A 23,336-nucleotide genomic window follows, 5' to 3' on the forward strand; every position below is an offset into this window, starting at 1 on the left:
TTTGTCCATTTCATGAAATAATTTTAAAATTATTTAATAATATGTTTTCAATTTTTGTGTGTGATTTCCCAGTCAGTGAAAAGTAGCTTTGCAACTCGCTGGCTTACAGGCTCAGGTTGCTTTAGGTGATAATAGTAGGCCAGAATATTATGCTGATGTAGACAGTTACTTGCCTTACAGAGTAAGTCGGACTAGACCTGATGAAGTTTGGGTACCTGTTCTAGCGCAGGGGCATAGGTAAAGTTCGATATTTTATATATATTTTTGATATAAAGTTTTATAAAAATTAATATATTTATATTTAAATTTTTATATGTACTATTATAGGCAATATGGAGCTGGCAGGTCTGAACTCACTGCCAAAGTGTTGTATCTCTCATGCGTGATGCAATATCCACTTTATGGCACAACCATGTATCCAGTTACCTATCGTGGCTACTGGTCTTATGGTATATAATTTATTCATTTTCATCATACAATTGAAGCATCATACAATTTAATAAATATGGCTTTGTTTGTAACTTAAATAAAATATATCAGTTGCTTATTCAATTACTACATTTATTCTACATATTTTTCAGGTAATTCTCTTATTCTTGGAGTGAATTGTGATGGTATAATGCTGATAAAATCAGAAGACAAATTTGTGCTCTACGAATATCGATATCAGGATGTTGAATCTATTTTATTGGATCCTAGCGATAGTTTTATTACAATTGGTTTATCAAGGCATACAGATAGTGTTTCACAAAATCAACAAAGATGTTTTGTATTTGAAACTGCTCAGAAAAATGAGATTGCTTCTTTAATTGTCAGTTATTGCCCTGCTTTGGGAGTCTGGATAACAGATAATGAGGTAAATGGATAAATTTGTCCGTAATTTTGTAAATAATACCTTAATAATTTTGATATTTAATAGTACTTTAAACAACATCATAATTTGTTTTACTTTGTTTAATATTAGAAAAATTAAGAAAATATTTTTATTCACTTAATGGTTTACTCTCACAGAGTTGGATTATTTTCATCAATAAATCATGTCATATATTATAGAATTCATTAATAATATCTATGTTTTTAAGGCGCCTACAAAACGATACAAGAGTGTAACTAATGAAGATCGTGTTAGGCTTTACCAAGTTTAGTAGCATGTCGAAGACATTTAGTTGATGGTGAAATGCTGAGGAGGCCACAAGACACAAATGGAGGCTTTTTAAGGAATACATTGAGAAGGTAATAATAAGGTCAAATATTTTATTATTAACTTAGTGTCTTAAAGTATTTATGAGATCATAATTGAAATTGTTTGCTTCTGATTTGCACAGATTAAGCAAGCATCGCTTAGACCGTTTGCGCCAAGAACACGGAATGTCTGGACAGAATGGTGGACAAGACAGTGCTGGTGGAGGTGGTGAATGCTATAGAGGCTTTTCTCCTGCATATTGGGCCTTCACCAAACAACCTCTGACACAGACTTTAAGTAAATTGAATGAGCAGGAGGAGCAAGAAATGTTACAAGTTTTCCAATCTGTATTGACATACGCTGGGCTTGGGCAAAATGGTAAGAAAATTATATTAATTTATTTATTCTCATGTAAATAAAGATAAAAAAGGTGGTTTTATTTTACAACATTGGAAATGTTATTACCAATTTTTACTGCTTTGGTTAACATAAGCATTTATTACAAGCGCGTTGAATTATAAACTGAATAAATTGAATTAAATATTATTTATATAAATGTGAGAATTCAATCTTTTGCTGTGGTGTAATACAACAAAATAGGGTTTTATAGACAATACGACTTTGCAAACCGAGTTCTTGTAATTCATAGCTTATGTTTAATATATAAAAAACGTTTTCATCGCACATAAATTCTTGGACACACAATCACCTGATACTATTTTTTTAATTTTATACCGGCATAATCTCATATTATCCCTAGATATATCCGTGTTTAAATTTGAGAATATATTTTGTTTTTTTTAGCTTCCCGAAGGAGAAGTTTATGTTTTCATCAAAAAATCCGATTTGCTAATTTTATGTTTTCTCGACGTTTCAAGCCATTCTGAATCGAATGAGGCCAAATTTGGAAAAAGTATGTATGTGTGTGTGTGTATGTGTATGTGAACAGATTTTTTGCCGTAATGAAGTTTAAAAAAAAAAATTCGACGATTTTTATGATTATTTTTTTGACAGTCGTCTTAATTAAATATTATGGCCCTACGACAACTGATTTAGCTTTAAAAATTTGTCAAAGTTTGCAAAAATTAGTATGGTCTTTTTGGCATTTGTCAAAATTAGAAGTTTCATCGACGTTTGCTCAAAAACGCCTGAACCGATTTCAGATATTTGAAAAGCATTTGATGTATCTCGATGAGGATTATCGTTTCTCAGTTTTACGCAACGATCGGCCGAGCCGTTTCTTTGTAATTTGGAAAAAAGTGTTAAACTTTTCGTCCATATTTAAGCTCATACTACCGAACCGATTTTAAAAAATCAAAAACTGTTCGAAAGATATTAGTTGGTGATACTGATAGTTTTAGGAATGATACTGATTAGTTTTAGGTGAAAATCTACCAAGCCGTTTTCTTGTAATTCCCTGATGAAAAAAAAAATTACCGATTTTTATGGAACTTTTTTTAGCGATATATATCATGGTCTTAAAGAACTTACTGAAATATTACGGCCTTATGACAAGTAGTTTAATTTTAAAAATTCATCAAGTTTGAGAAAATGAGTAGTTTTTTTGACGTTTGTTAAAAATAAAATTAGATGATTTAGTTGGTATAACGTATAATGTCTTACGGAAACTGGTTCAATTATAATTATTGATTAATTAAAACTATTGATTTTTGAAAATTTGCTTTTAGAAAATACTCCGAGTTAAACGTGTTCGTTCGTTCGTTCGTTCGTTCGTTTGCAATGATGTGTAATAAATCCACTCGGAATACTTATAATCACTCATAAATTAATTTATTTTTTATTGATTAAGTCGATTATTTACACATTTCGGGAAGTTCATGTAACTTGCCTCAAGGCAAATTACCAATACCAACTAGTTAATTTCGAATATACTCATCAATACACAGTATTCTGTCGCTTTTTCATGACAAGTATACTTGTAAATCATAGTTAACTGTGTTAATTTACATATGTACTAACTATTTGCAATTAATTTAATTAGATTATTTGGTTGACCCCTGATAAGAATATTAATTTTGCTATTTGCGCTGTTTTTTTAATTTTTGTTTTTATTAAATAAATTTATTAAGTATTTAGGAATATTTGACCCACATACAGAGCCCGGATAGCTCAGTCGGTAGAGCATTGGACTTTTAATCCAAGGGTCCAGGGTTCAAGTCCCTGTTCGGGCGTATGTTTTTTTTTTTACCAACTAAATTAAATAATATTTAATTTAGCTTTTAAATATTTAAATATTAATTATTTGTTTTTCTCGACACTGTTTTTTTTATTGTTGTGTGAAATTTTCTTGAAATAGTATTAATTGAGGTTGCTAATTTTTTAGTAGTGATTTAGTTTTAAACTATCATTATGTTAAGTTCTCAAGACTATTGATAAAATTAAATACTTAATTCTTGATTGTCAACATAATATACAGTGTAGATAATAAAACTGTTGTCAAGTAGTATTTTGTAGAGCAAGTTCCATAATTTTTCCGATATGTGTAATAGACTGTAAATAGTTTTCAAAAATGCCTATTATTCTCATATGAACGAACTTGTACAATTAAACCACTTTTTGTAGGCCTATAATTCAGCATTTTCGTTTATAATGTGAGCAATATTATTATTTAAAGTATTCTACTATTGAAATCATAAAAATAATTTCAACTATCATTTACCAAAAACTAGTCTTCATCGCCACGGCATCGTACAGCAGACACTGTTATTGAAATATGCGTCCAATTTGACTGCTTTATTCTTACTAACCTCAATATTTCTTCATTTGTTATTTTATCTGTCCATTTTATCTTTGCTTGTCCTCAGTACCACATTTCAAAGCAACTCCAGACAGGTTTTATCGGCTTTTCTCAGAGTCCATGTCTCTGATCCGATTTTGATGTGCCTGTCTTTTTATAGCAATGCCATATGATGAATATTAATTTGTTTATTTTTTTTGACAACGCGACGTATTATGATTTCTTTGTCGTTTGCTTATCATTTATATTAGATTTCTATCCTTTACAGTTACTTATTTTGCTTTAACTTTTATTCATATTGCAGGTGATACAGTTTGCAGAGCAGAAGACGAACGCATAACAATAGCTCAATCTATACTTGAAAAGTGTATGCACAAGGACACTATGCTTGGGGAACTTTACTTGCAATTAATAAAACAAACTACAGCCCATCCAGATCGAGATTCCAGGGCCAATTTAAGACACTGGGCCTTGCTGGCGCTTGCTTGTTCTGTAGCGCTGCCACAACAGAAACCATTGAGGAGATACTTGATAGCACATCTCAAGAGGTGCGCCGGAGACCACGTCACGGAAGAAGGAAAGTTTGCACGTTTTGCTGAAAAGGTTGGTTATAAAAATTTAATTTGTAATTATTAGGAACAATTTTTGAAATATACAAAATTGTGAATCGTGTTATGAAATTGTCTATGAAAATCGAGACTTCTTCAGTATATAGACAAATTTCAAGTATGCTTTTGCGTCGCTAATTCCTAAATCGAAGCAAAAAGTTCAAAAGTTATACTGTATTCATTTGAATTTTTTTGACAAAATAAAAATAGATAGAATATGTATCTATGAAACATGAATGTAGCATTAATAAAAAATAGAGCTATAAAAGAAGTCTACATTCGAAGCCGGGCAGATTCCTATCAGAAAATAATAAAATATATCTTTTACAATCATTTATATTTTATCAAATACAATACTCCAAATATAAATGCTTTCACGGTTCCGCAAGTCATGATTGAACTATCTCTGAGGAATATATTAGGTACCAAGATCTTCACAAGCTGTCTAATAAGTGGAAATACAAAAGCACCTTTAAAAATCGTGTTAATAAAAACTATTGACTTCTCGAATAGAATACCAAATGTGGTAAAAAAATGTGTATCTATATGGCCTGATTTTTGACCGTTCATCAACGTTTTATCAAAATCAGTTGAACCGTTTATAAAAATAAATTTAAAAGGTATTCCATGTATCTTGATAAGGACTAGGGTTAATTAATTTTTGCGCGACGACCGGTCTTCTTTATAATTAGCAGAAAAGTGTACAATTTTTCTCATTTGTTTTAGCCTAATTTTATGCCTAAAACTATTTGAAAGATATTCGGGAATCGTGCTAATTAGATTTTGGCAAAGATAGATCGGGTCGTTTTTTTCGTAATTGATTGTTAAAATTTGAATTGTTAACACAAACTTAATGTTTTTTGAATCATTCTAATCGGATGCCTCCTTCTCTCAAACACCAACATTTTTTGCACATTTAGTTCCGTATATCTCCGAAACAGCTGGACCTGTTCTGCCAAAAACTCATCACCACTTCTTCCCATCATTACAAATTGTATGTTTTTGAACATTTCAAATCGGATGGTCTGTTCTCTCAAAAACTTAAATTCTTTTCTGCACTCTTTGCTCTGTATTTCCGAAACGGCTGGATATGCCTTTGCCAAAAAGTAAGGGCACGTCCTTCCATTACCAGGTTTCAAATGTTTTTTGAATTTTTCAAATGCGCCCGAAATTATAGACGAAAAATTGTATCCAAATACACGCATTCACACATCCATTTTTCTACGGTGTGCCAAAATGTTCAGAAACTTGCGAAACGTCGAGATATGCAAAAAAAAAAACAATTTTTGGCGTGTGCAATAAGTTACTCTATGCGAAATCAAAAATATTTCTTACAATTGAACTAGTATCAAATAGAATTCCTCAAAAACACTACCAATCTAGGAGTATCAAGTTGTCCTAAAAACAAAACCGTTCAAAATATCATTTTAGTTTTATTTTAAAAAAATCAAACTAGTGGTGTATGGCATCCTGCCTTAAGAAATATTAAATGTTTTCAAATAGATTATTATAAATACTGCAACTATCATTATTCTTATTTTATATATCTTACATATAAAAATGTAGTCTCGATCAAATGATTCGGTAAAACTCAAAAACGGCTAAACCGATTTGACGAGTCTTAGTCTTGAAAAATTCGTGCCAATCCAGAGATGGTCGGAAAGGTGAGATAATATTTCAAAATCGCGTAGAAACTTTACATATTTAGTTTGAAATTTTTTATAGAAGCGTAATTTAAATAAAACAATGGACGGCTAATATGAAATGTCAAACGTTTTATGTTCAATTACGTTTAATAGGATGTTTTACGTAAATATTATTTAATTATGATTGAATTGTAGTAAGTAGATTTGTTTGTAGTTTTATTTATATACAAAAACGTTAGGAAACGGGCCGCAAGTGTTACTAGAGACTCAAAATATCAACTTTTCGAAATGTTAATATGAAAATGCACTTTTTGCATATTTTTCTCATACACGGTGCTCTGAAAGATCTCATTTGTATAATTATATACTCATTGGTATTTATAAAACATTTTCTAGGTTATATTATTTTTTATTTGTTATTTAAATTCAGAACCTAAATTTGGTATCGATTAAAGGGACATTTTTCGAATAACATTTTCCCAGTTATAATTGCACAGAATTTATCGAATAGTACTATATGACGGTCCGAGGTTAAAAAGGTCCACCACCGATGTGTCAAAAATCAGTAAATTTAAGTATAACAACAATATTTGAAAGTAGAGGAAAAAACATGTATAACCAGCTATAACCTTGATTTGAAAACGGTAATCTTTGAAATGGGGGTGATAAACGGTAATCTTTGAAAATTCATAATAAAAGTATTTTCTTATGTTGGTAGTTTTTTAGCATTAGTTAAAAATGTAATTATTTTGTAAAATACGTTTAAAATTATAATAAGGCTTTAAACCCTTTTGTCACCTGCCCGTTTCAATTTACCCCGCCTATAGTGTAAAAAGGTCTAGATAGGTAATGGTTTAGAACGTTTGCCGGGTAAGCTAGTAATATATAAAAGCTTTTGAATTGGACGACGACGTCTATTTAATTTTAATCGAATTTAAAATGAAGGACATTCTCTAATATTTATAAGAATTATATAAACTGAATTGCAAAGTTAAAATTAATTATTTGAAGTATATAAGTGATGCTTAGAACTTTAGCTGGAATTAGAAATAAAATTATCAATATTTAAAAAAAAATGTTTTCGAAAGTTTTTATTTTCGATTTTACTATTACTATAACTACCCATTATTACTGTAACTATTACTATAACTTACCCATTACTATAACTACCCTAAGGGAAGTTAAAAAAGAACGAAACCTTCATCGTTACTATTATATCATTTACCTACAGGCAGTTTCAACGTTCCGTTTCGAAGCGCACGCTGCGAAATACTGCTCGTATTAGGATATAAGAAACCTCTTTGGCCCCGTTCGTCAGCTTTGCGCAGTGGCGATATCGTAACCAATGAGGTTCATCCGAGGTGCGATTATTGCTAGTTGAAAACTTTTACCAATACCCCGCCGAGACCACGTGAAATACCGTGGGCTAAGGCAATTTTTGGAGGGTCCGAAAGGACCCCAATAATCTCTTTATCGTTATTTATTTACCTAGAAGTGTCATATACGTTAGTTTTGGTGTGTTGCGCTCAGTGTTGCCAGGTCCACCATAGAGAAAAACTGTAGATAGACCAAAAAAAAAACTGTCGAAAACTGTAGATTCAAATTGAAAAACTGTAAATCTACAGTTTTATCATTAAATGATGGTAATATTATATAGTTATAATAGAATATTTATAGCAACTAACAAAATATAACATTAGTGGTATTTTTGAAAAAAAAAAGTTGAAAGCAATAATGATCTCTAACGGTTTTGTTATATTCATTCATCCCAAACATCGATGCCTATCAAATTCTTGAATATAAGTTTTCCATCGTAGCTTATACAATATATTGTATACTTCATTAATTATTTGTTATTTCATGTTATTATTAATAAAAATAGATTTGAATCAAACTTAGACTAGTTGAGTATTAAACGAAACAAAATGCAATGAATAATATTATTTAAAATATTGATTATTAACTCTCCGTAGGGTAAGTTATTGTAATGGGCCGAAAATCGAAATTGAAAATTTTTACATTTTTCGACGTTTTGAAGGTTTCTGAACATTTTGGCATACCTCACAAAAATGGTATATGTGTGTGTGTATATACGAGGTCTGTTCAAAAAGTACCCGGAACTTTCGTTTTTTCAAAAAAATATTTATTTATTCGTTTACATTAATGTGGTCCCCTTCAAAGTAGTCCCCCCCAGATATAATACACTTATGCCAGCGTTTTTTCCAATTTTCGAAGCACCCTTGATATTCACTTTTTGATATGTCCTTGAGCACTCTCAGCGATTTTCTTCAATCGAGGAAAACCGCCGTCCTTTCATGGGTCTCTTCAACTTTGGGAATAGGAAAAAGTCACACGGAGCCATATCTGGTGAATTTTTGCACTTTGCAACACTTTATTTCATTTTTTACGCAAAATTTAATACAAATTCTTTGACTTTTCAATTCTTCCATTGTAAAAATCGCCGAGCTCAGAAAAACACGTCGAACCTTAGCGACTACCACAGACAAAGTAAACAGTGAATATAGCTGAAAATTTCATCATACTTTAGGGGCATGTATACCAACACAATAAAAAAAAAATTGACAATCAGACACTCCAGACCCGCGAAATTTAATTATTAGTAATTCCGGGTACTTTTTGAACACACCATCCATGTATGGATACAATTTTTTATCCTCGTTTTCGGGCGCACGGATCAACCGATTTGAATGGTTCAAAATACATTCGACTCCTGTGAGGGAGATGTGCTGATTAGTTTTTGGCAAAGGCAGATCCAGCCGATTAGGAGATACGGAGCAAAGAATGCAGAAAATAGAAATCGAGTTTTTGAGAGATCGGAGCGTCCGATTTGAATGATCCCAAAAACATTCAATTTGTAATGACGGGGAGAAGGGGTGATTAGTTTTTGGCAAAGGCAGGTCTAGCGGTTTCGAAGATACAGAGTTAAATGTGCAAAAAATGGCAGTTTTTGAGAGAACTAAGCGTCCGATTTGGATGATTCCAAAAACTTTTTGCTTGTTTTAACAGAATAATTAATTTTGGAAAAAAAATTTTTGCTTCAAAATTTTTTTTTAAAATTTTTTTTTTCAAAAAAAATTTTTTTTTGTATATCGAAAATAATTCAGATTTTTATTTTAATTCTGTTCTAATATACTCTAAACAAATAATTTCAACTTTTCAATATTTTTTATATAATTCTTTTAAATATAAATATAGACAATGTTACAATATTTATAATAATCTATTTTAAAACATTTAATATTCCTCGATCATTTTGTTACGGTACGGGAAGTTCCAGCAATTTGCTTTAAGGCACGATGCAATTTTAACAATCTATTTTTTGTGTCGACAAATCGATTTAGATTGACTTACAGATACAAGAAATGACTTACAGAAGGAAAATATTTAACAACAGAAAGGTTGGTTAGTTAATGAGAGATAAACGGATAGCATTTTGCTTTTCGCCGCTAGTCACGCCGTTTTTCTTTGCGTTGACAGTCAAGCATGAGCTATAAAGTTTCTCATATTAGCGTATACTATTAAAATAATCAATGACCATTACCTCTAGTTTAACAATAGTAGTTTTGTTAAAGTTGACTCAGTGCAACTGCCACTAAGTTCTGCATAACAAATAAAATAAACGGCGCTAGCACCTTCAGCAAAAAAACTGTAGATTTCGACCCAAAAACTGCAAAACTGAGATCATTCTCAAACTAGCTGTAAGTGGAATTCTGTCTTAAGGCAATTAAGGCATCGTGCCTTAAGGCAAATTGCTGAAACTTCCCGTACCAAAAATTATTATTTTTTTAAAAACGATTAACATTTTTGAAAAAAAAAATTACTTTGAAAAAATAAGATTTTTGAGAAACTATAAATTGGACAAAAAATTACTTTTTTTTGAAAAAAATTTAAAAAAAAAAAATTTTTTTTAATTTTTTTTTTTTGAAAAAAATTTTTTTTTATTTTGACATATTGTGGAAGATCTGAACTTTCTTTTCAAAGCAATCAATCGTACTGCTTTAACTGCATAGGGACAAAATATAAAGCGCGTAAGCGCCGCGTCGCTGTCTAAAGCATAAGCATTGGTACGGAACCCATAGGAATGTTAACAAATTGTATACTTATTGTTAAAATCTCTATAAAATATCTGATAATTTTATGAGCATATGTCTAATGATCATTTTTGACCGCCAAATGGCTCATTTTTTTACTTTTTCCTCCATATCTCCGAATCCGCTAGACCTACCTTCATGAAAATTTTATCGATTCTTCATCTTGTCAATACAAGTGAAATGTTTTTTGAATTATTCAAATCGGACGCTCCGTTCTCTCAAAAACTGAGCTACCGTTTTCGGCACTTTTTGCCCCGTATTTTTGGAACGGCTAGACCTGCCTTCGCCAAAATCTAATCAGCACGTCTCCTTATCAATACGAATCGAATGTTTTTTGAATTATTCAAATCGGTTGACCCGTGTTCCCGAAATCGTCGACGAAAATTTGTATCCGCACATACATACACACACATACATACATACATACACACACACATACACACACACACACACACACACACACACACATACATCCATTTTTTCTAAGTTATGCCAAAATGTTCAGAAACCTCTGAAACGTAAAGATATATAAAAATTTTCATTTTCGATTTTTTTGCGATTACTATAACTTGCCCTACGGGAAGTTAAAAACTGTAGATCTACAGTTAAAACTGTAGACATGGCAACACTGCGCAACTTGCGCTTACGTTCACATGTAAAACTTACCAATTTTTTCAAATATCATATATTTCATATTACATATGTATTGTGAAAAATAAAAATACAAACTAGCTGTAAGTGGAATTCTGTCTCAAGGCAATTAAGGCATCGTGCCTTAAGGCAAATTGCGTACACTTCGCGTACCAAAAATTATTATTTTTTTAAAAACGATTAACATTTTTGAAAAAAATTTACTTCGAAAAAATTAGATTTTTTAAAAACTATAAATTTGAAAAAAATTACTTTTTTGAAAAAAAAAATTTTTTTTTTTGATAACAAAATTTTTTTGAAAAGAAAAATGTTTTCTTCACTTTGACATATTTTGGAAATTCTGAACTTTTTTTCAAAGCAATCGTACCGCTTGAACTGCATAGAGACGAAATGTCAAAGCGCGCAAGTGCCGCGCCGCCGTCTAACGCATAAGCATTGGTACGGAACCCATAGAAATGTAAAAAAAAAATATACTTATTGTTGAAATCTCTATAAAATATCTGATAATTTGATGTGCATATGTCTATTGATCACTTTTAACCGCCAAATGGCATTTTTAATTACTTTTTTCATTATATCTCCGAAACCGCTAGACCTGCCTTCATGAAAATTTGATCAATTCTTCATCTTGTCAATACAAGTAAAATGTTTTTTGAATTATTCAAATCAGACGATCCGTTCTCTTAAAAACTGAGTTACCGTTTTTGGCACCTTTTGCCCCGTATCTTTGGAACGGCTAGACCTGCCTTCGCCGAAAACTAATCAGCACGTTTCCTTATCAATACGAATCGAATGTTTTTTGAATTATTCAAATCGGTTGATCCGTGTTCCCAAAATCGTCGACAAAAATTTGTATCCGCACATACATACACACACACATACACACACACATACATACACACACACATACATACACACACACACATACATCCATTTTTTCTAAGGTATGCTAAAATGTTCAGAAGGTTTTGAAACGTAAAGATATATTAAAATTTTCATTTTCGATTTTTTTGCGATTACTATAACTTGCCCTACGGGAAGTTAATAAAATTTAAAAAAATAAAAAAATATGTTTTGAAATATGAATTGAATTGACTTTTTACAATTTCGTTATTTGTTTTTTACAACACAATGAATAGTTTTTTTCTAACAATCCTATGATATTCGTATACAAATTGGTTACAATTTCATTATTTGTATTTTTACAATACAATGAAATATATTTTTTTAACAATCCTATGATATTTCTATAAAAATTACAAATAATGTAAATTTTATTGTATATTTGTTGATCAGAATCATATATAGTAAAACTAGTTGTATATGGCATCGTACCTCAAGGCAAATTGCTCGAACTTCCAGAACCGTAACGAAATGCTCGAGGAATATTAAACATTTTCAAATAAATTAGATTAATATAAATACTGTAAAATTTTCTAATATTTATTAGAATTATATAAACTGAATTACAAAGTTAAAATCATTTATTTAAAGTATATAAGTCAGCTTTAAAACTTTAGCGAGTATTGAAATTAAAATCTGAATTATTTTCGATTCACAAAAAAATATTTTTGAAAAAAAAATTTGGTAAAAAAAATGTAATTAAAAGAAAATCTGCAAAAGCAATTATTTTGTCAAAACAAACACAGTTTTTGAATCATTCAAATCGGATGCTTAGTTCTCTCAATTTTGTGTACATTTAGCTCTGTATCTTCGAAATGGCAGGACCGCCTTTGGCAAAAACTAATCACTACTTCTCCGCATGATATGCAAAAATTTTAATTTTTGATTTATTTGCGATTACTATAACTTACTCTACGGAAAGTTAATAAATATCATATATAATTTCATCATTTAATATATGTGGACTACTCCCACATATGCAACTTACATTAAGGCGAAATTAAACCTATTTTTTAATCCACATTATTTTGTAAATAAAATTTTACGATAATCATATATAAGTCACGTTACATTGTAAAGATTGAATTTTAATATGTTTACATTCTATATATTAAAATAAAAAGTTCAAGCTAAATTTATTAGCTTCTATTTCTTAAATGCATTATGTAATATTTAACAAAACATAATATTATTATATTTTTTTCTAGTGTTTATTCAGAACTCAAGGCACTCGCCGCAGGCAGTGGCCACCATCACGGGATGAAATCTTATGCACTGTAAATAGAAGACCAGTATATGCTCGATTTTATTTCATGGATGGACAATATCAAAGTGTGGAATTCCATGCTTCCTGCACAGCCAGAGATGTTGTTGAATTAGTTAGAGAGAAGATTGGTCTGCAGGCTGATGCGAAAGGTAACACTATAAGGATTATCATATGGAATATTACATATCAATTATATAAACAAATATTTAAAATTTGTGTTCAGTTAAATAATAATATAATCAACATAAAGTTTATTCAATTATACATACTTGAAGGGTTCAATTTATTTAATGATTTGTTATAAATCTTCATTATTTCAATCTCCTTAATTAGGAAATAATTTACTCATTTAGTATTTATCAATATTTCAGGTTATGCAATATATGAAGTCTTGGGCACATCTGAAAGAAGTTTAGTACCTGATGAAAAAGTTGCTGATGTGTTATCTAAATGGGAAAAATATAGAACGGCTACACAACAAGCATTACAACAGAGTCAGGTATAACTTATTGATGTCATAAATACTTTCAATTAAGATGATTTAAATTTGTTACATGTTCATTTTCAACATGTTTTGAGATATTGTTGTAGCATGTTCATAGTCAACTTTATTCTCTGGTTGTATTAATGGCAAAATTTTCTCATTTACCACTCTAATAATATTATTGATGATTTAACAAATTATTTTTAATTCTATCCTATAAATATAACTAATTGATTAACTAGTTTATGCTCATTAATTTTATTTCTACATAAATATTTTCAGGCTGCTAATGGAACATCGACATTACCGAAGCAGTGTAGAAGACAGCATCACATATTTTTATTCAAAAAACATCTGTTCCTAGATCAATATATGAATCTTCGAGATCCTGTTGAAAAAGAATTACTATATCATCAGGTTTTGCATGATCTAAGATCAGACAGATTCCCTATTACCGATATGGAAGCTGTAAGTATATTTAATTGTTTAAGAATAGTATATTTTGTTTTATAATTTTTTTGTATGTAATATCCTATTGCATTAAGTTATATTTATAAAAAAATATACCTATAATTGATATACTTTTTTATCGAGTTATATTAATAATTTCCTGGTTTTATTATTTTTGCAGGTTATGTTAACCGCTCTTCAAGCGCAATTGGAGTTAGGAGATCGGCGCGAATCTGCTTCTGCAGAAGATTATAGATCAGTGGCTGGACATTGTTTACCTCCAAGACGTGCCAATGATGTATCTGCAGACGATGTTGCTATGCATCATCAATCGCTGAGAGGAATGACAGCACCAGAGTCAAAGCAGTCATTCTTAAACCTGATCAGGAGTTGGCCACTTCATCGGGCTACTATATTTGATGTTATGGTAAATTTAACTACCAATATAATATTAATATCGTAGGCAGTTATTTGAGTATATTTAATATATATTTTATTTAATTTTTATTTTATTAGCAATCATTCACTTCAAACTGGCCTCGTGTTCTTTGGTTGGCTGTCGATCAGGTTGGTTTGCATCTTCTGGAGCACCGATCAAGGAATGCTTTGTGTACTTACGAATACGAAAGTATTGCTAGCTATAGTCCCGCCCTGAATTGTTTGATGATTATCACAGGCAGTGGAAAGAAACAGAGCAAAGTTATATTGACTACTTCACAGGTAATACTTGAATTATTTTTCTGTAAAATTGTTATAAATTTTTCATTATTATCAAATATTATTACCCTTTTTATACTTAACTATGATAATAGTTTGTGTGTACACTCTTTTAATAATCTTTATGCGAGTCTTTAATTTTTATAATATTTGTATACAAGAAGTATTTATTTATTATTCTTTATCAGGCTTTCCAAGTAGCAAATTTAATCAAAGAGTACACAGATGTAGTTCTAAGTCCTCAAGAAGAAAAGGCTCCACCACCTCCGCCACATAATGCTAATCAGACAGGTAATAATTTAGGTATTGTACCCAATTCTACCTATTAATTAATTATGTCACCCTTTTTAATCGTACAGTTTAAAATAGTTTTTAGTTTTCGTTATTTTTATTATAAAAGTTTTTTTGAGAGATAATAATAATAATAATTAAATTAAATTACATTATAGTCTGTCCAAAGGCGGCAGGTCCATGGTTTGAGAGCACCACAAGTCAGTTATTTCCTTTCCCTTAAACTAAAACAACTGCTTAATCATTAGTTATGAGTAAGACGTTTCAAATTGCTCAGTTTAAAGCAGTTTTATATTGTCTTTGTTTTTGTTATGGAAGTTTACTTCGATTTTTAAAAAATATGATTTTTCGTATTTATCACTGTTTCTGATCGCTTAATTCATAATAGTTCTCGGTTTTGTTTATTTTTATTATATGTTTTTTTACAATTCTTTGAAATTGATGATTCTTCCTAATTTTAGCAACCACGGAAACGAAGAAACCACCGAAATCTCGAGCTATAACTTCCATTTTGCACAAACAATCAGGAGCTCAACTGGTAACACCGCAACCCAGCTAAGTTATTTATTATTTAATTTTTAACTGATTTTAATTAGTTAGTGATATTTTATTATTTGGCTAAAGATATATTATTTAAACATAAGAGTTAAAACTCTTAGATAAATATAAATGTGTATATAGAAATTATTCAGATCCATATTATTGATCTGTTTAAACATAAAATTATGGGTCAGGAGAGTTAATTAAAAACCCGGTTAAATATAAAGTGATGATACAATAACATTAATTATTTTAAATGGGTTTTTAAAAGATAAAATTATTTAATTAACTCTCCTGACCAGACTCTCGTCTGTTTAATGCAATTGGTTTAAATTTTGCTGGCATTGTTCGTTTTTAATTATCTCGGTTTAAATAATTGAAATCTAAATAAATAATCAAATATAAACTCATTTAAACAATTCAAATCCCTTGTCTGAACTGTAGTTGTAAATATTTTATTTTATCGAGCTATTCAAAATATGTCACAAAGAAATTTCATGTCGATTCATTTTTTACACCTCGGAAATCAAATATAATTTTCTGTTTTAGCTTTATATTAACAAATGGCGTTTTCGTGATCCAAATGACACAAAGTTTGACAATTTTAAGTGAGAAATTAAAGTGATTTGACTTTGCAATAATTAATTTTTATTAAGCCACCTATATATATATATATAGATATATATATATATATATATATATATATATATATATATGTGTGTGTTTTGAAATCTTTTGCTTAGATTTATTTCGATTTTAATCAGTATTATTAAAATGAAATTAGTGATTTAGCTGTGACATAATTGTTCTTATATATAGTTGCTTAATGCAAAATTTTCCACTAAATCAAATATAATCGAAGAAATTAATGTTCAGATGATAAATTTCAAAGTGCTATGTGCCAAACTTTTTTAAGGCACAGGTGGATGTATACATTTTAAATTATAAATTAGATGAATGCCGCACATATATACTATAACATAATTCTTATCATCTGAACATTAATATTTGATCTTATTACATCAATAAGATCATATATTTGATCATGTATGACCAATCAGGATCAGAATGATTCTGATACTTCATAATAGTGTTTTCCATAAGAATATTTATATGTATTTAGCAAAACTAGTCAATAATTTAAGATTAAGTTTTTAATTAATACACTTTAATGACTACGTATACTAAATTTTTTGTTCAACTTCACATCATTTCAAGTGTTTAAAATAGCTACAAATTTACAGAAAACTGCCGACATCTTACACAATATAACTTTTTACACACTTTTTACAATTTATTAAATTTGACTAATATATAAATTTCAGTCATGAAAATATGCAATTGGGTCTAAAATTTGCACAATGATGAAGTGAATTCATAGATTATTTATCGTTCTTTTATACTTTTATATAACTTTTTGTAATTTTATATAGCGATTTCGAATTTTTTATAGTGCCGAATTTCCAATTACTAATTAAGATTCAAATCGTAATCGTATACCATATGCATCAGTTTAATTCTTTTTGCGTTTTCCATAATTTTATCCTGTCATTAATTTAAAACATTAAAGAAAACACTTAAATTAAATCACTAGAACGTCTTGCAAAACAATCGAGAAAATATGAAGAATTTTTGATAATTTTTAACGAATGTTTCATACTAACAAATTATGATATTATACTAATTTATATTTAATTTTTATTAAGATGTTATATAGGGTTTTTATTTCAATTATAAATGAGATTTAATTTATATTTTACATGGCTTTTTAAATGAACATTTAAGCTTGAATACCAAAATAATTTTATCAATTTTAAAACATATCGAGGTATCAATATTATATAGGTTTATATAAATATTTAACAACGTACAAATATTTTATATTATTGTTTATTCAAAACTTTCTACCTTGAATCTTTGGCTTGAATGTTATAAAAAATAAATGGTAAAAAGCTATGTAAAATAAAAAGATGTACTGTTCAGAATGATTTTTTTAAATTAATCGAATTCGTCATACAGGTAATTTCCTATATTTTTGATAGAAAATGGATTTTTTATTAGGAATGAACGAAAATACAAGGAAACATTCAATTTATCGTTTGATTATAAAGATTCTATATTTGATAATTCAATGATTCATTATATTTTTGTATCGTTATAGTTGAAAATTAAATTGATTATTTTGAAAATGAAAAGAATTTATATTTTATACACAAAAATACTAATCCGCATAATAATATCACTGATATTTTACTCATAATCATATTTCATCAATACGTATACTGCTAGCTTAAAAAATAAATGCTAATCAAATTATCTTCGAATATAAAAAATAATAAGCACAGATGTATTAACTGCCATAATATATAGCATTACAATGTTTATGCCTTTATGCAATTGAACAATTTTAAAACAAATATATATTAAATAGTGTATTAATATATTTCAATATATGTGAAGGTGTCTATATACGTGACGAATTCTCAGATAAAATGGACTGAAACATAGCATTGTTATGGCAACGCCATGTTGCACTTCTTTTTTAATACAAATTGATAGTAGAAACTGTTAAAATTCTATGTATTAGCGTTTTAGATATAAAAACTAACCTAGAAAGCACACGTCAAAAAAAAAACGTTATCGTAACTGCATCTTTCTGATGTGTCATGATAACACATGTGCGAACTTAAGTTTTATGTGTAAAACGCCTGATCGGAGCATTTTGACAGTTTGTACTACGTTGCCATAACAACGCTATGTTATCGTCTATTTTACCACAGAATTCGCCCCCTAAATCTTCCTTAAGCTAGAAGACCAAATTGGTAAAATTGATTCGCGCATTGATTTTATACGTTGAATATATTTCAACAGCAAATATCATTTGGTTGTAATTAGAAATGAAAGAGTGCTGGTAAATAATCTCAAATTCTGTATTATAATATATTATTATATAATATTTAATAACGCATGTTTTATTTTGATGATTTGAATGGTCTTACTAGTTTAAGGAAGGTTATGTGTATTAATATGTATGAAAAACTATTATGATCAGAAATTATGTAGCAAGAAAATTGTTGTTGCATGAATTTTTAATTTATGGACCGATTCTGTCGCACAACAGACCAATGTTATGGTAAGGCCATGTTGCGCTCCAAATTCCATACATTATGCTACTGAATCATATTGAATACTGCCAAAATGTCATGTATTTGCTGTGCATTCAGACGTTTTACACAAAAACTGCAACGTCACTCGTATGTTACGAAGCTGGGTCATAAAGACCCAGTTATCTAAGATCTTTCTTCTGACATTTGTGCGGTTTCAAGGTTAGATTTTCTATCTGACAATCTGAGAAAAACGCTTGACTGCATATCAACCAGATGGATTTTGTTAATATTTAGAACGAATTAGTATGGAAAGTTCTTCATAACATAGCCTTGCCATAACATTGGTCTATTGTGCGTCAGAATCGGTTCATTAGTTTTATCTAAACCCAAAAATTTATACATTACATTTCAAATTTATTCGGTAAATGTGCTCTTCACGTTTATCGACAGTTTTACTCGCTTATAGTTTATTTGTGAAAATTTTACCAAAATATTAGGTAAATTCAGAACTAATTAGTTGCCTAATTTAATTATAATTATGCAATACGTTTTGCAACCAAATGTTATATAAATGGTAAAACGTGGATGTCATTGGTAAAGGTTTTCATCAAATTTTTGTGAGAAGTAATAAATTATAGCTAGTTGTCATAAATTTATTGAGAATTATTTCTTAAGAATGATACCAATTTTGGTAAAAATAAGATATTTCAAACTTTATGAAAAGTTATTACAGTGTATCCCAGAACTCAACGTCAAGCCGATACGGGCTGACTGATAGTAATGTAACTATTATGAAAAAATTGCATATTGTTTGAAAAGTAGTATTAACTAATAGTTATTCAAACTTGATAGTTCAACAAATAGTCTTAATTCTAGAAAACTTGTATTTGCGCCATTATTTTTGACTGTGATCCTAAAAATGGTATGGTTACGGATTCAAAGTTTTAATGAACAATCTCATAATAAAAATTATCCTCAATAAATAAAACATGATCAAAGTCTCACTGAAGTTTGCACCCAAAACTTTATAATTTTCAAAGTACATTATTTTTTTCTATTTTTTTTTCCATTAATACTGTCACCCTATTTACGCTTGATGTTGAGTTCTGGGCCTGAAAGCGGTTGGAAATTAATATTTATTTTGAGAGAAATAAATAAAATTAGAAAATTATGAATTTATGTAATGGTTAATGTAATATTCAACGTTAATATTGAAAAAATAATAATTAAAAGTTTTTATTTAAACACAGAGTTATGAGTGTAGCCAGGGATCATCTAAGAATTATTGCACAAATATAATTAAATTTAGTCTTTAATAAGTTTTGAATAAGTTCACAGGATCTCAGCATATATGTATTCTAAGTTTGCAATTATCGACATTCGATCTAATATATTATATATATATATATATATATATATATATATATATATATATATATATGTATATATATATAATATTATTTATATACGTATTACCTAGTTCAATTTTAGATAAATAAAATTGCTAGATTAAATTTTTAGATAGAATCATTTGGTTTCATGCCAAGAAATTTGTTTGATAATTATGAACTATCAAATCAATTTCATTATTGTACAGGTGTACCTATAGATATATGAAGTAATTTGTACAACAAAAATTAGTTTTCCCAAAAGACCTTCATCGGAAATTTGAAATAAATCTCAATGTCTTAAAATTCACATATTAGTAGTTAAGAAATATATCAAACGAGTAAAAAGATAGCGATTTATTTCATAATGCTTCTTATAAAAATACTTCAGTATTTGGCGAAATCAATTTTAATTAACCATTTCAAAAAATGATTGCAATCAGCAAAATTCTATGAAATGGTAGATGAAAATTATCTCTTTCTATTTGCTTACAGAAATGTATGAAAACGGTTTTTATATAGTATTTAATTTGGTTGACTCTTCTGTAAGTAAAAGTTTGAATATCAGATTTACCAATTAAAATTCCTGGAGTTTTAGTAAAGATCTATAATTAAGGTTCATATATTTACTGACAAAAATATCAGATTTTACTTAAGCATACCTTTATTTGTAAGACTCATAGTGTTCTCAAATCAAACTTTTATATATTGATATAAAAATTATTAGTGAAGTTTTATGAAATGGATCGCCTAATTTTTATTTAATGTTGATAATCTTTTAAACCTAAATTAAAAAATATTAATATAAGAAATTATGAAAATATATATTTTAATTTTTAAATCATAATACTCTATGATGATGCTTTTAATATTTTATGCATAAGTATTACGATTATATTTTAAAAATATGCGAAACCGCACAAATCCTAAAGTCTGCCATGAAAAGATCTAATTTGTAAATTTTTTTTAGTAAGTAATGCTTTGTGGTTTAAGATATGATATCCAAAACTATATTAAATCTCATATTGTATAATTGTAGCAAAATTTAATAATGAAATCGAAAATGTTTGAGCAAAAGTATTGACAAGGATCAAGCTTCAACTGTTGATTTCAAATAATTTTTTATATTCTGTTGGTCGGTGTGCTGGTATTGATTTCGTTATTAAATAAATATTTAATAGCGTATTTAAGTAACTGATATTTATCGCATACTTTATAAAGTAGCATAAAATATGCAAATATATTGTAAATTATTATTATATATCTATTATAGATGCGCAAAGAATCATATGTACTTACTGATAAATTTATATTTATTTTGTAAAATTGACAAAACTATTGTTTCGTGTATTGATATAAATGATATAAATACATTACTCGAAACGTTGTTAAATTTCGAAAAAGGAAATATTGTTTTTTGATCATAAAATGTATTCCATTTTTAATTTTTTTTTTAATATTGCAGGTTTAAAGAACACTATATAATTTCAGATTTAGAAATGGATTGGTCAAAACCGAAAGGAAATTGATTCATTCACATAAGGTGTAAGGTATTTTTTTTTCATTTCCATAATAAATCTGATATTTCAGATTTATTGTTTTTGTCACAATTTTACCTGTAATAATTTAATTTTTACTTTTATGCAATATAAAATTTTATTTTTATGGATTTTAATTTTAAAAGAATGAATGATCTCGTTCTTTTAGAACTAAATATCTGTATTCTGTCCATTCTGATCAATGTCTTTTTGTCGTCTTACAAACAGCATCAATATACCACTTTCGTTGAACTCCTGTTTTTTATGAGCAAAACACTGGATCAGGTATAATTTGACACCATCATAATCATTAAATTGTTTACCATTCAAGGAGATTTGTAAAGATCTAATCGAAATGTAATGAGAAGGTCTAAGGTGAAGACTGTATGGTGGATGGGGCAAAACATCCCAACCAAGCTCCAATAATTCTTGCCAAGTGGCTAAAGATATGAGAAGTTATTAATGGAATAAATCACACCTAGGCCCTTTTTTGCAACAGCATTGTTTATTTTCATGAGTTGTTTATGGTAGACACCAGAATTGATGGTTTGGTTGGGAGGTAAGAGGTAAGGTACATAATCATTTAGTACTCAACTTCAATTGGACCACCAGAGCGTTTTTCACCTTTTAACCAGAACGAAATTTGGCAAACCAATTTTGACAAGGATGTTTTAAGGCTTTGTCAACTTTTTATGAGCTTGAAGAGGTTGTTGAATAAGATCGATTGAGATTGTTTCACTATTATATATTGTTACCTAATATAGATACAGTAATTAATATTGTATTCATATATTAATCGTGGCTATCGATGGTGAAAGAGACTTTTACTATCGGTTTGGCCTCTTTTATACCCAACGGAACAGCAGTGATGTGTGCGCAGTTTTGTATTGGGACATCTCAGGGGAGGTCCCAGGGGTTGAATCATTGGGGCACTCTAAATGGGTCAAAACGGAAATTTTAAAAATTCAACCCGTACCTTTGGGTCAATGCACGGGATATCACAATTCATTTTAAAAGTATGGTTTCTTCAGCAAAGTATCTTATTTTGATCTATTGTATTCGGAAATCAATGGCGCCGAAGTGACTTCTAATTCGACCCGCCCTAATAACTATATATATATATATATATATATATATATATATATACACCTAAGTCTGTTTTTACACGGTCTTTTTGTACACGGTTTTGATATAACACGGTTTGAAAATTGAATATTTTTAATTTTTTTACACGATTTTATTCCATTTAGCACGATTTGAAATTTTATGTACTTAAATTTTTTTTGTCAAATTCAATTTTTGCGAAGTATGTTCATATCACAAAAAAGTATTTATGAAAGAAAAAAGTCTGAAACCATCGATAGTATCGATAGTTTGCGAACACTAGCTTAAAGATTTAAGTGAATTCCCCTTTAGCGCGTACAAACAATTTTTACTGGTCAAAGCAAATGTGAATAGCACTAATTTAATTCTTGTTCTTAAAAATTCTTGTTTTTCACCAATTTTAATAGGTTTTAGAGATTAGGAACAAATCACCCATTTTTGTATAAGATCAATGTCTTTTTTTACACGTTTTTTTTTTACACGGATTCTTCTGGAACCAATCTCCGTGTAAAAACAGACTTAGGTGTATATATATATATATAACAAATATATATATAATATTTGTTTATTTGAAGATCTTTATATTGAT

At 29.0% G+C, this 23,336-nt stretch overlaps 2 protein-coding genes and 2 non-coding genes across 4 annotated transcripts; all 4 read left to right on the forward strand.

The window, feature by feature from the left end:
• Positions 1-83: 83 nt before the first annotated feature.
• LOC113385631 (talin-2-like) lies at positions 84-1,145 on the forward strand (the record flags this gene model as incomplete). Its single annotated transcript, XM_026623479.1, is given in 4 exon segments — positions 84-237; positions 328-449; positions 582-856; positions 1,083-1,145. Coding segments are annotated over 4 exon segments (614 nt in total), but the record flags the coding sequence as incomplete, so codon positions are not given.
• Positions 1,146-1,152: 7 nt separating this feature from the next.
• On the forward strand, positions 1,153-15,667 carry LOC113384386 (pleckstrin homology domain-containing family H member 2-like). The gene is made up of 10 exons (XM_026622102.1): positions 1,153-1,233; positions 1,326-1,561; positions 4,246-4,544; positions 13,070-13,277; positions 13,500-13,627; positions 13,895-14,080; positions 14,244-14,489; positions 14,579-14,782; positions 14,968-15,070; positions 15,532-15,667. Exons 1-10 carry the CDS (start codon positions 1,178-1,180, stop codon positions 15,627-15,629), a joined length of 1,764 nt encoding a protein of 587 aa, XP_026477887.1. The 5' UTR covers positions 1,153-1,177; the 3' UTR covers positions 15,630-15,667.
• Positions 3,303-3,375, forward strand: Trnak-uuu. The gene has a single exon. It is a non-coding gene; the product is annotated as a tRNA-Lys (tRNA).
• LOC113387080 lies at positions 7,512-7,652 on the forward strand. Its single transcript, XR_003368049.1, has one exon. It is a non-coding gene; the product is annotated as a U4 spliceosomal RNA (small nuclear RNA).
• Positions 15,668-23,336: the final 7,669 nt, after the last annotated feature.

This window comes from Ctenocephalides felis, unplaced genomic scaffold (genome assembly GCF_003426905.1).
Source record: "Ctenocephalides felis isolate EL2017-DRISC unplaced genomic scaffold, ASM342690v1 CF-g0.4_SCAFFOLD_03571, whole genome shotgun sequence".
Classification (NCBI taxonomy): domain Eukaryota; kingdom Metazoa; phylum Arthropoda; class Insecta; order Siphonaptera; family Pulicidae; genus Ctenocephalides; species Ctenocephalides felis.

Excerpts from the sequence above, each read along its gene's own strand:
- LOC113384386 (XM_026622102.1), top strand. The coding sequence starts at position 1,178 with ATGCTGAGGAGGCCACAAGACACAAATGGAGGCTTTTTAAGGAATACA. Across the intron at positions 13,628-13,894 it reads AAGCATTACAACAGAGTCAG|GCTGCTAATGGAACATCGAC; the intron begins GTATAACTTATT and ends AAATATTTTCAG. Across the intron at positions 14,490-14,578 it reads CTACTATATTTGATGTTATG|CAATCATTCACTTCAAACTG; the intron begins GTAAATTTAACT and ends TTATTTTATTAG.